Source organism: Tenrec ecaudatus, chromosome 10 (genome assembly GCF_050624435.1).
Source record: "Tenrec ecaudatus isolate mTenEca1 chromosome 10, mTenEca1.hap1, whole genome shotgun sequence".
Taxonomy (NCBI): domain Eukaryota; kingdom Metazoa; phylum Chordata; class Mammalia; order Afrosoricida; family Tenrecidae; genus Tenrec; species Tenrec ecaudatus.
Window position 1 is genome coordinate 81,742,538 of NC_134539.1, and position 13,240 is coordinate 81,755,777.

The 13,240-nt window shown below is 40.6% G+C and overlaps 1 protein-coding gene across 5 annotated transcripts in view; it reads left to right on the forward strand.

Annotated features, from left to right (window-relative positions):
* Nucleotides 1-13,240, forward strand: part of MAPKAP1 (MAPK associated protein 1) — a 304,461-nt gene that overhangs the window by 152,771 nt on the left and 138,450 nt on the right. For all 5 annotated transcript variants that reach the window (XM_075560780.1, XM_075560781.1, XM_075560778.1 and 2 more), the window contains one exon: nucleotides 3,651-3,827. In XM_075560780.1, coding sequence (XP_075416895.1) covers nucleotides 3,651-3,827 — 177 coding nt within the window. The remainder of the gene's footprint in view (nucleotides 1-3,650; nucleotides 3,828-13,240) is intronic.

Here is a 13,240-nt window from a genome sequence, read left to right on the forward strand (position 1 = left end):
GACCCTTGTTTTCTACAAAGACAACGTTCTACGTCTGGTTTCTTTTTGAGTAGCATTTGGAATTTTATTTCCTTTATTTTATTAGGGGCTCATACAACTCATCACATTCCATACATACATCAGTTGTGTAAAGCACATTTGTACATTCATTGCCCTCATCATTCTCAAAACATCTGGTCTCCACCCAAGCCCCTGGCATCAGCTGCTCATTTTTCCTTCTCCCTCCCCGCTCCCCCTCACTCATGAACCCTTGATAATTTATAAATTATTATTTTTTCATATCTTGCCCTGTCCAACTTCTCCCTTCATCCACTTTTCTGTTGTCTGTCCCCCAGGGAGGAGGTTATATGTAGATCCTTGTAATCGGTTCCCCCATCCTCCCTCCACCCTCCCAGTATTGCCACTCTCAGCACTGGTCCTAAAGGGATCTTCCACCCTGGATTCCCTGTGTTTCCAGTTCCTATCTGTACCAGTGTACATCCTCTGGTCTTGCCAGATTTGTAAGGTAGAATTGGGATCATGATTAAAATGAGCAGGGGGTGGGGGTGAGGGGTGTGACGCATTTAGGAACAGCAGTTGGAATCTTAAAAGCTTTCGAACAGCCTTCTAACATGCAATTATTGGTTTTTGCAAGTATACCAAAACAAAAGAAACCAAACCAACCACGGCTTCCAAGTCAGTTCTGACTCACAACAAAACTGTGGACAAAGTAGAACTGCCTCTGGGTTTCCAAAGCTGTAAATACTTATGGGAGTAGAAAGTCATCTTTCTCCCTGGGACAACTAGTGAGTTTGAACTGCTAACCGTGTAGTTAGCAGCCCAACTTGTAACCCACTTACTAATGATCCTTTTACCTGTTAAGAAACAAAGAAAACATACAAGGAAACAATTTGTCCAAAGAATTAATGGGCCAAAAGTTGTGAAAGCGGGGTAAATAAACTAATGGACGATGTAATTCCTAACCTCTATAACCCTGACAACAGAACTAGGATGGTGCCTGGGTTACCATTACTTGCAGGTCTCAAAGGGATCGCAAAAGAAAATTCTGTAAAGCAGCAGTTCTCAACCTGTGAGTCGAGACCCCAGTGGAGTTCGAGTGACCCTTTCATAGGGGTCGCCCGATTCATAACAGTAGCAAAATTACAGTTATGAAGTAGCAACGAAAATAATTTTATGATGGGAGGGGGTCACCGCAATAGGAGGAACTACATTAAAGGGTCACGGCATTAGGAAGATTGAGAACCACTGCTGTAGAGAGTAGGAGAAGAAAGTAGAACAATATTCAAAATAATGAAAGAAACAGGTTTAACTCTGAAAGAGATTGGTGGAACCTCTTAGACTATGGATCTTGCACTTTATGCCACCCTCCTACGCCCCTGTCCCCCATACCCCATGTCTCAGCTTTCAGGAAAAACAATAGGTTCACAAGGTGGAACATAATACGAGGGCCATGAACACACCCGAGAACCAACCGTAGGAGATCAAAGGACAGCATTTGCTCAGGTATGAAGTTCAAAAGTTAAGAAGGGATAGCAATGAAGTAGGCATGTAACAAGTAAACAGAAGAGGTAGCAAAGAGTGGTGTTATTTTGTGGGGATGGCAATCAATGTCACAAATCAAAATGTGTATGAATTGTGGAATGGAAAACCAGTTTGCTCTGTGAACTCTTATCCAACCCCCACAAATCAACCGAAATAATGCATTGGGTACATTTGCTATGGAAGATTCCTTTCAAGTGTTAAAAAGCAAAAATGTCACTTTCAGGTCAAAGGTACACCTGATTCAAGCCATAGTATGTTCAACCACCTCTTATGCATGGAAAAGCTGTATGATACATAAGAAAGACCAAAGAACAATTATGCCTTTGAGTTATGGTTGATAGTGAAGAATATTGAATATCCCATCAACTGCCAGAAGAACAAACACATTTGCCTTGGAAAAAGGATAGCCAGAGTGCTCCTTAGAAACAAGGACAGCAACATCTTATAGCTAGGGGAGAAAGATGTCTTGCTTGGTACAGACGAGTCGGTGAAAAAGAAGAGATCCTCAACACAGTGGCTACAACTGCATTATGCAAGAATGAGCCAGGTTTCTTATTGTTGTATAAAGGGTTACTGTGAGTTAGAACTGACTCACAACACCCTTCAGCAACAACAGAAATGGGACCTGAAACTCAAAGGGGTAAACCTTACTCTCTGAAGTCACATTTCCCGTGAATAATAGAGCTGACCAGAAAGCTCTTGACTACACCATATTTTCCATAAAACGGTTATATACCCTATTGCAAAGATCCTAAAGTTTCCCATACCACTCATAGACGAATTTTAAATCTCCTAACAACATTGCAAATATGTGAAATTTATAGTGACAAACATAGCAAGATTACTTTTTGTTACCCATCCACTTAGCAAATTTACAGTTTCCATTAATTTTAATCTGTCCTTATTACCTGTTTTATATAATACATATCTCTTAAGTCATGGCAGACTGAGTATAGATCACCTGAAGTAGACTTTCTCTTGATAAGCACAGTTGCAGCTAAAGATTTGTGAATTAATTGGGAAAATTGTAAATCAGGTAGTCAGTGAAATAATTCATTGTCACATCCAATCAATAAACTTTGTAAATCAAGTCATTTAATTCAAAAAATGATCTATATAGATCAAGCAACCAATTAAACAATTAACATACACTTTTCAATTAATTAATTTAAGCATCAATCATGTAATTAAAACTCTGAGCTACAGAATTTAGAATCCTGTTTTGTGAACTATAAGGTTCATGCTTCTGAAGCTAGCTTCAATCCAGCAGATATACTGTTTTACAATTCATGTTTGGAACAGGGTATCCTAAAGTGTAAGTAGATTTTAGTCTAATATAGTGTTTATGTTGGTGTAGTTCCCCAACCTTTTTCAGTGAATCAACTTTTTACTTTCTTCCAGAGAGGAAGAAGACCACATATGTTGATTCTAGCCTGGGGTAAAGCTAGTATGGGGTACTAACGAGTATATAAGAAAGTCTGAAATGTGCAGACGCTGAAAAGGCCAGGTATCAGGAGCTGATCATTTTCCTTTACTGTTTTAAAAACCCATGATTTATAGAATTGGAGCCTGCTATGGGAGTGAGATGTTCTTTAAGAGCAGAGAACTATGCGGGTGATCTTGTTACATTGAGTCCTGAACTAGGGCACAGAGATTGTCTTAATCCTAATCATAAATCAAATTGAATCTGATTTCCCCCAAATAGTTTTTCCTCCATTATATAGTTTGTTAGTGTCAATGTTATGGAATTTACTTTAAATTTATATTGTAGCTAGTGTGGTACTTGCTTGCTTTCTCGTATTGTGCGGTAAGTTTCCTTGAAAGCTAATAGAAATAATATCTCAACTTCACCGAAGGGGTTAAGTTTTGCGACTTACCTACAACAATTGCTCCATACATATTGATTGGAAGAATGGAAAAATATAAAGACCTTCATTTGACCCTGTTCCGTCTACCTTTTGCATTGTGGTATATTTTCAGTCTACTAAATGAAAATGGGAGTTGTAACTGTATCATCTTGTTTGGAGCGTCGAAGCCGCAGTGTCCTCCATTGCTGTATAACTTACCCTGCTCTGTTTGTCCCTTCTTTGCCTTGGTATTCCTTGCAGTGACAACGTCAGTGCCTACTGCCTGCATATTGCTGAGGATGATGGGGAGGTGGACACGGATTTCCCCCCTCTGGATTCCAATGAGCCTATCCATAAATTTGGCTTTAGTACACTGGCCCTGGTTGAGAAGTATTCGTCTCCTGGCCTAACATCCAAAGAGTCACTCTTTGTTCGAATGTAAGTATTGACTCCATTCTTTATCTCAGTATTTCATCCTTACCTTCTAGCATTTTGTATCTGATTATTCATCATATGATAGTTGGTATCTGGAGTGTCCACATGTAATTTTGACTTTCAGAGATCTCTTGGAAACAATGTTTGTATTATATGTCCTCTTAAGTACAGGCTGCTTTGCAGTGACAAATCGTTCTAGGTAGATCCCTGAACATTCTACCTGGGAACCAGACCTCCAGAAACACTAGGGCACGTTGTAGCCTATCAAGTGAAATTTCTGGGGTTTCCTTTCTTTTTTTCTTTAAGGAATATAAACCAAATCAAAATGTGCATGTTAGCTACCTTTCCCTTGTAACTGGAATTACTCCTATTTTCTTCAACTTTGTTCAGATCAAAATTCATTTTTTCCTCTCAGTTTCCTTCCTTTAGACTGAGCTAAGGTCCTTAACTCCCCCCCATCCCCCACCCCCCGTGCCATAGACTCCTGTGACAGTATGAGAACACTTGTGAGAGCTCCTTTTGGAAAAGTGCTTGAAACACATTTAAATAGTTATAAAATCATTGAATGCATTTGTGATACGGTAGCATGTAATTATTTATTAATATATTAAATAGCAAGATCCAGTGGCAGATCTACTGATAACTAACTCCTGTTGTCCATCATTTCTAAATGGGGGCAAATGTAAATTCAACAACATTTATGATTTCTATTCTTGATAGAATCACTTGTACTAATACTATTAGGATATGTTGCCTACAGTTGTAATTAAAGGAAATGGTGAATATCAGATGTGTGTGTGTGTGTGTGTGTGTGTGTGTGTGTGTGTATACTCGAGTCTGATTGTTCGTTTTTCAGGCATTATTTACTGTGACATGATTTCTTCCAGGACACTGCAGACTTCTCCTAGGCATCTCCTGGGAACAGTAGTGGTCTCTTTGGCACCCCCTGCTGTTAGTAATCAAGTTTCCTAGTCAAAAGAAGGTTTTGCTTTGGTCTCTTTCTGTTGAAAACATAGCCTTTGTTAGTTAGAGTTTTACAAAAATGAGCTAGTGCTACTTATTGTCTTTTGGGCCTTTCTAGCCTTAAGCAAAGCAAGAAAACCTGGGTGGCTGGGAGCTGATTAAGGGGTGGCCTCACAGGCTCTGACAGGGTTCTCTCTCATCCCTATATAAAGTCATGTTTGGTGTGTGTCTAACAATAGGAGAGCTTTCTCTTTTTTTACATCTGAGGCACTAAAATAGCAACTTTAAAGACTGTTTAAAATAATTTAAAAGGTATTCAGTGATCTCTTCATCCTTAAAATGGTTTTCATTTTTATATAACCATTTCATGTAAATTAATAATACATATTGCCATGTTTCTTACTCAGTGTTACATTTTCAAATGTGCCCCACAGTTTATACACTCTACACTTATTATGTACCATAGATCTAGACAGATGAAACTTCATCCTCCAGGAGCCTACTGTCTAGTGGGGAGATAGTTGTGAAGCAAATGATTAACATGTGGTTTTCTTTTTCACAGAAGAAAAGTGAGAAATGTGAGGATGTTGTAGAGCCCTGTCCCAGGAAGTGTACGTTGCTTCCTTGTTTGGGTGTTACCACTTGGTTCAGTACTACCAAGCTGTTGTCTAGCTACCCTTCTTATTTCTGTTTCTTGAATAACTTTCTGCAAGTAGAAACCTTGTCAGGCTCTTACTTACTTTATATTTTCATGTAGATTTCTCAGATACATCAATTTCCAGTGCTGCAAACAATTTACAGACCCATTTTCAGTTTTATTCTCCAGTTCCTAAATGCTTCCTTTCCCCCCACCCCCCCACTATCATGATCCGAATTCTACCATGCAGGACTGGATAGGGCAGAGGATGTGCGCTGGAGCAGATAGGGGCTGGAGGCATAGGGAATCCAGGATGGATGGATAATACCTTCAGGACCAGGGGTGTGAGGGGCGATACTGGGAGGGTAGAGGTGAGTGGGGTGGAAAGGGGGAATGGATTACAAGGATCTACATGTGACCTCCTCCTCCCTGGGGGATGGACATCATAAAAGGGGGTGAAGGGAGATGCCGGATAGGGCAAGATATGACAAAATAACAATTTATAAATTATCAAGGGCTCATGAGGGAGCGGGCAGGGAGGGGAAAAACAAAAGAGGACCTGATGCAAAGGGCTTAAGTGGAGAGCAAATGCTTTGAAAATGATGAGGGCAAAGAATGTACAGATGTGCTTTATACAATTGATGTATGTATATGTATGGATTGTGTTGAGTTGTATGAGTCCCTAATAAAAGGTTTAAAAAAGAAGGAAAAATAAAGATGTAACTAAAAGTTTTTTTTCCATTTCTACTTTCCATTAAAAAAGTTATTTGGTATTATTTTATTTGCATTTTATTATTAATAACTGACTTAAGAATTGTGTTCACTTTAGTACATAATTTTTAGTCTGTAAATATTAGTATGTGATTATAGTGAATTTTTTGTCCTGAAACGTCCTTTTTAGAGCAGGAGTTGTTAAAATCATGATTTTCAGGAAATTGGGCCAGGGGGCAGAGAGAGGTATTGAAGACTACATGGTGTTTCACTATGAGCAACAAGTTAGGCAGAGAGTAACAGCTGCATCCTTTAAAAAAAAGAACACATGAATTACTTCTACTCTTGCATTATGCTCCCAAACATACCTTGGCTATTTCCCTTTCTGTTTTAAAGTTTAGAAGAGTTTATTTGACATGAGTGGAGTGCTTCTGAAAAGGAAGTGGGTAAAAGCTTTCTTTACACGTGAACATTTAGAATGAAAGTGTTGTTTTTGTGTGTGTCTTTTCCTCAGTTGTCTGATGAAATAGTTCAAATGATTGGTCATTTGCCATGTGTGTTTTCTTCAAAAATCTCGTATTTGCTGTTCTGGTGAAAATTCATTTTTTTACTTTGGAAATCTGTATTATATCTACGTTATTTATTTTTTTAAATCGCAATTTTGAGATGCGTGGAGAATTGTTGACAAGAATTTCAGAAGGACTTAACAGGTTTTACTTTTAAGACATTTTTTTCTTTTTAATCATTTTATTGGGGACTCATACAACTCTTTTCACAATCCATACATCCATCCATTGTGTCAAGCACATTTCTACATTTGTTGCCCTCGTCATTCTCAAAACGTTTGCTCTCCTCTTACGCCCTGGGTCTGGTGTATATTCTATGTGAGAAGGTCCTTTCTTGAAAATGCAGCAGAGCATATACCTCCCAGAGTCTCCAGGGATGTGTCCAGAGGGGCAGATGGAGAAACCCCTAGCAACATAGGTTAAACCTTTGTTCCATCTCCTCTTCATTTCCCCATTCCTCCTTTTATCTCTGCGCTTCAGTAGTAGCTGGGAAAACGAAACTAAACCAGGGAGAGGTAGCTAAGTTTTATAAAAAAGAAGAAACTAGTATTTATTGAGGGGTAGTAGGCATTATTAGCTTATTAAATCTCAGAATAAAAACTTATTTTGAAAATTTCTAACGTTCTGCAAAATAAATGAATTGATGCAATCTTTAAAAATAAGTATGATAAAATTAAAAATCTTTAAAAAGCTGAAAAAAAATCTGAGAATAGTCAATAGTCCAGGAAGGTAAATTAGGTATTATTATGACCACTTTAAGAGACATACAAGGGGGTACAAGCCCCACCCCCCCACCAGCTATGTATTTACTTATTTTGGAAAAAAAAACCACCTACCTTATCACCTTTATGTACTCTCCATTATACTGAATACATTCGTCAAATACGCAATTCCATTCTTTTTTTGTTTTTTAAACAATTTATTAGGGGCTCATACAACTCTTATCACAGTCCATACATATACATACATCAATTGTATAAAGCACATCTGTACAGTCTTTGCCCTAATCATTTTCTTTTTTTTCCTTCTCTTTTCTTTTTTTACATTTTATTAGGAACTCATACAACTCTTATCACAATCCATACATATACATACATCAGTTGTATAAAGCACATCCATACATTCCCTGCCCCAATCATTCTCAAAGCATTTGCTCTCCACTTAAGCCCTTTGCATCAGGTCCTCTTTTTTTTTTCCTCTCCCTCCCTTCTCCCCCCTCCCTCATGTGCCCTTGGTAATTTATACATCATTATTTTGTCATATCTTGCCCTATCCGGAGTCTCCCTTTCCCCCCTTCTCTGCCGTCCCTCTCCCAGGGAAGAGGTCACATGTGGATCCCTGTAATCAGTTCCCCCTTTCCAATCCGCTCACCCTCCACTCTCCCAGCATCGCCCCTCACACCCCTGGTCCTGAAGGTGTCATCCACCCTGGATTCCCTGTGCCTCCAGCCCTCATATGTACCAGTGTACAGCCTCTGCCCTATCCAGCCCTGCAAGGTAGAATTCGGATCATGGTAGTTGGGAGCGGGAAGCATCCAGGATCTGGGGAAACCTGTATTCTTCATAGGTACTACCTCGCACCCTAATTAACCCATCTCCTCTCCTAAACCCCTCTATGAGGGGATCTCCATTGGCCAACACTTGGGCCTTGGGTCTCCACTCTGTACTTCCCCCTTCATTCAATATGGTATATGTAAATATATATATATATATACACACACACACACATACATATGTATATATACATATACACATACACACACATATATACATACACACATATATCTTTTTTTTTGCATGATGCCTTATACCTGGTCCCTTGGCACCTCGTGATCACACTGGCCGGTGTGTTCTTCCATGTGGGCTTTTTTGCTTCTGAGCTAGATGACTGCTTGTTCACCTTCAAGCCTTTAAGACCCCAGACACTATCTCTTTTGATAGCCGGGCACCATCAGCTTTCTTCACCACATTTGCTTATGCACCCATTTGTCTTCAGCGATCCTATCATGGAGGTGTGCAGCCAATGATAGGATTTTTTGTTCTTTGATGCCTGATAACTGATCCCTTCGGGACCACTCGATCACACAGGCTGGTGTGTTCTTCCATGTGGACTTTGTTGCTTCTGAGCTAGATGGCCGCTTGTTTATCTTCAAGCCTTTAAGACCCCAGTCACTACTCTTTTGATAGCCGGGCACCATCAGCTTTCTTCACCACGTTTACTTGTTCACCCACTTTGGCTCCAGCCGTTGTGTCGGGAGAGTGAGCATCATAGAGTTCCAATTTAATAAAAGAAAGTATTCATCTGCAATTCCATTCTTGGAAACATTTTCAAACTCATCTGTTTGGATAGCTGACAGCACTCCCCCATTTTTTCCTTTCATGTCCTACTTCATTTGGGGAAACAAGAAAAGTATCATAGAGGAAGGTCATGTGAGTAAGTTGTGTGGGGCAAGAGATGCATGCTGTTTTCTGCTAAAGACTAGAGCACTGAGATGGCTGGTGAACAAGTACATTGTCGTGGTGGCAACACCTGTCCCCCGTCTGCCACAAATCAGGACATTTTTGTCACATACCGTTACACAATTTTTTCAGAACCTTTAAATAGAAAACTTGATTTACAGTCTGACCTGGTGGAATGAACTCTGAATATACCATCCCCCTCATATAAAAATAAACACAAAGGAGCATCATCATCTTGATCTTTGATTTCACTTGACAAGCTTTTTTTGGACAAGGTGATGATTGTGTCTTCCACTGGCTTGATTGACGTTTCCTTTCAGGGTCATAAGAATAGCACCATGTCAAAGGGGGAACTGATTACAAGGACCTACATATAACCTTTTCTCAGGGGGATGGACATCAGAAAAGTGGGTGAAGGGAGACGTCGGACAGTGTAAGATATGACAAAATAATAATTTATAAATTATCAAGGGTTCATTAGGGAGGAAGGAGCGGGGAGGGAGGGCGGAAAATGAGCTGATGCCAGGGGCTTAATTGGAGAGAAAATGTTTTGAGAATGATGAAGGCAATGAATTTACAAATATGCTTTACATAATTGTTATATGGGTGGAGTGTGATAAGAGTTGTATGAACCTCTAATAAAATGATTTAAAAAATAAGAAAAAAAGAATAGCACCATGTCTGTCACCAGTAATGACTGTGGATAAAAAGTCTGGGAAGCTTCCAAGCTGTTCTTTCAAAGCATGGCATGTTTCCACTTGATGCCAGAACCCGAGACACATATTTCATAGCAACCCTCTCATTTCCACATCTTCCATTACAATTCACTGAACAAGCTCCAAGATAGTCCATAAAACTTCCCCATCTCCTCAGTGTTCCGTCATTGGTCTTTGAGCACAAGTGCATGAATTTGTCAACATTTCTGACCGTCCGGGAAGTCGACGGACGACCAGAGCTAGGTTTGTCATCAGTTGACATGTCACCTTTTTTAAAACGAGAAAACCACTTTTACACTTGAGTTTTTGCCACTGCATTGCCCTTGTAATCTGTGTTCAACAGCACAACAGTTTCTGTGGAAATTTTCCCAAGCAGAAAACAGAATTTCACAGCCATGCACTACTCTCTTAATTTTTCCATCACAAATAAAATGAGGTTTGAGTGAACCTGCTTGTATGAAAAAAATTTCCTATGGCCAGAGAGAAACTTTCCAGGCAACACCGCTGGGTGCGCTAAATTAGAGTCAGCTGCTTGATGCTCGCCTAGTGGGAAAAATGTGTACTATGAAAGACCCGCCTAGGAGGGTTTTTTTTTTTTTTGCACGGAGGGTGCCCCCTTGCAGACACTAAATCTGGACATACTAGATTTGATCCTATGTGACTTCAGAATCCCTGTTCTTTCTAATATTCTGCTAAGGGGTTGGATAGGGAAAGGAAAATCTAGTGGTCTTTTGTTTTTCAGTCAAGTAAATAATGTACTTCACGACACTGAGGCAAAACACTAAGGGTGTGCAACAGAACAGCAAAGGAAGCAGAGCAAGGAAGTTCTGAGGGAGGACCAAAAGTAGACTTTGGGGCCAGGGTGTGGCACCCCTTCAGAGTTGACCAGAAAATACTCCTAAAAGTCAACAAACAAACCTTGAACTATTTACAGGCTTTTCTTTTCATTGTTTTGTTGTTGTTGTAGTTTTGTTTTCTTTTGTCACTTTGTTTTGCTCTCTCTTGTTTTTTTGTGTGCATATCATTATCTCTGCAGATCTATCTAGGTAAGATAGGCTGGATAAACATCTGGAAGAGAAAACAGCGGGACCGATGGTTCCAGGGGGCCATGGGATGGGAGGTTGGGGGAAAGAAGTGTCCAGTAAACACTGCAGCATTGAGGCCAGCAGTAACAGCTGCGACTGTAGTACAGTAGTAGATACAAGGCTGCTTTTAGAGCGCAATCACTTAGGCTCTAATCCTGGCCCTGCCCTTTGTAGAATATGTGACTTTGAATGAATTATTTACCCTTTCCCCCTATAAATAATTTTATTGGGGACTCATACAACTCATCGCAACCCATCCATCCATCCATCCATCCATCCATCCATCCATCCATCCATCCATCCATCCATCCATTGTGTTAAGCATATTTGTACATGTGTTACCATCAACATTTTCAAAATATTTTCTTTCTACTTGAGTCCTTGTTATCAGCTCATTTTTACCTTTCCGTCTCCCACCCTCCCTTCTTTACAAAGCCTTGATGATTTATAAATTATTTTTTTCATATCTTATACTGTCTGATGTCTCCCTTCCCCCACTTTTCTGTTGTCCGTCCCCCAGGGAGAAAGTTACATGTAGATCATTGTGACTGGTTCCCCCTTTATCCCCCCCCCCCCACCTTTCCCTTACCCTCCTAGTGTCACTACTCTCATTATTGGTCCTGAGGGGCGTTTTATCTGTCCTGGATTCCCTGTGTTTCCAGCTCTTCTCTATACCAGTATACATGCTCTGGTCTAGCTGTATTTGTAAGGTAGAATTGGGATCATGATAGTGGGGGAGAGGGGAAGAGGCAGCATTAAAGACCTATAGGAAATTTGTATGTTTCATCGGTGGTATACTACACCCTGACTGGATCATCCCTTCCTTGTGACCCTTCTGTAAGGGGACCTCCAATGTTGTTTCCTTGTCCCTGGTTTTGTTAACACCCACTGCTTTTTCCCCCACCACCCCCTTTTTTCCGTGCTTGCCAGCACCCCCACCCCAGAACCATCAGTCCTGTTGTTTTATCCTCTGGATTGTTTCTACCCCCTATGTTATCTAGATAGACATGCACAACCAATAATAAGCACAAAAAGAACACAGAGCAAAACAAAACAACAAAAGAAGATTGAAAAAGCAAAACAACAACAATAAAACCCAACATCAAAATACGAAAAACCTATAAATAGTTCCAGGTCTGTTTGTTGACCTTTTGGAGTGTTTTCCAGTCAAGTCTGATGAGGTCCCAGGCCCTGGCCCCAAAGTCTATTTTTGGTACCAACATCTATTTTTGGTATTCCCCAGGTATTTCATTGCTTTGCTCCCCTTGCTGCTCTGTTGCACGCCCTTAACATTTCTCGCTGGTGTAGTGGCATCAGATTGGACCCAATTCCCACACTGTGTCTCCAGGATTGTCCCTAGTAGCACTATGGGTCAGTGAGGAATGTTGTGTCTCGTGATGCAGCCGGTCCTATGCTTTTCTCTGTGCATTGGCAGCTCTGAGCAGGAATATGGTCCGTGGGGCTGGGTGGGCCAGGATGTGTTTCACTCTCTCTCACCTTCCCTCTTCTTTTGCTCCTGTGTGCTCTGGTCAGACGTACCCCTCTCCCTAAGCTGTAGCTTCAGTGTTGTCCTCTGGAGTGAATTCTTCTGGGGGTAGGTAGGGTGTCCACATAGTTGGGGTGAGGCCAGCCCCACAGACATCTCTATTGGTTCCCTGCTTCATTCCGGTATGTTCTTGGCATACGGGGTTAAAACCTGGTGACTCTGTCCCTCTCCTGTGGAGATATAAATAGCACCCTCCCCTTGGTGGGTTGGTGCCCTGTTCCCCTGCTACCCATTCTTTTCTTCCTTCCTACCTCCTTTCTTTTCCTTTCCTTTCCCCTTTACTCTTTTTCTTCTTTCCCCCTCCTTTCTAGTTGGCTGCCATATGTATCCCTGGATTGGGTCTGGCCCCTGCTAGAGTACCTGGACCTCACTCCAGGAATATATGGTCCTTTTGCATTTTTAAGCTTACCCCAGCAGATTCATGTTGTACTTGTCTTTTTGTGCTTGACTTACTTCGCTTAGCATAATTTCCTCCAATTTGTCCCATGTGGCGATGTGCTTCATAAGTTCATCACTGCTTTTTAGTGATGCATAGTACTCCATTTAATGTTTGTGCCATACTTTTTAAAGCCATTCATCTATTGATTGATATTTAGATTGTTTCCAACTCCTTGCAATTGTTAACTGTGCTGTGATGAACATTGGAGCACAGATGTCTGGCCGTGGTTTGTTTCTTGCCTCTTCTGGGTATATGTCCAGTAGGGGGATTTCTGGGTCGTATAGTAGCTCAATT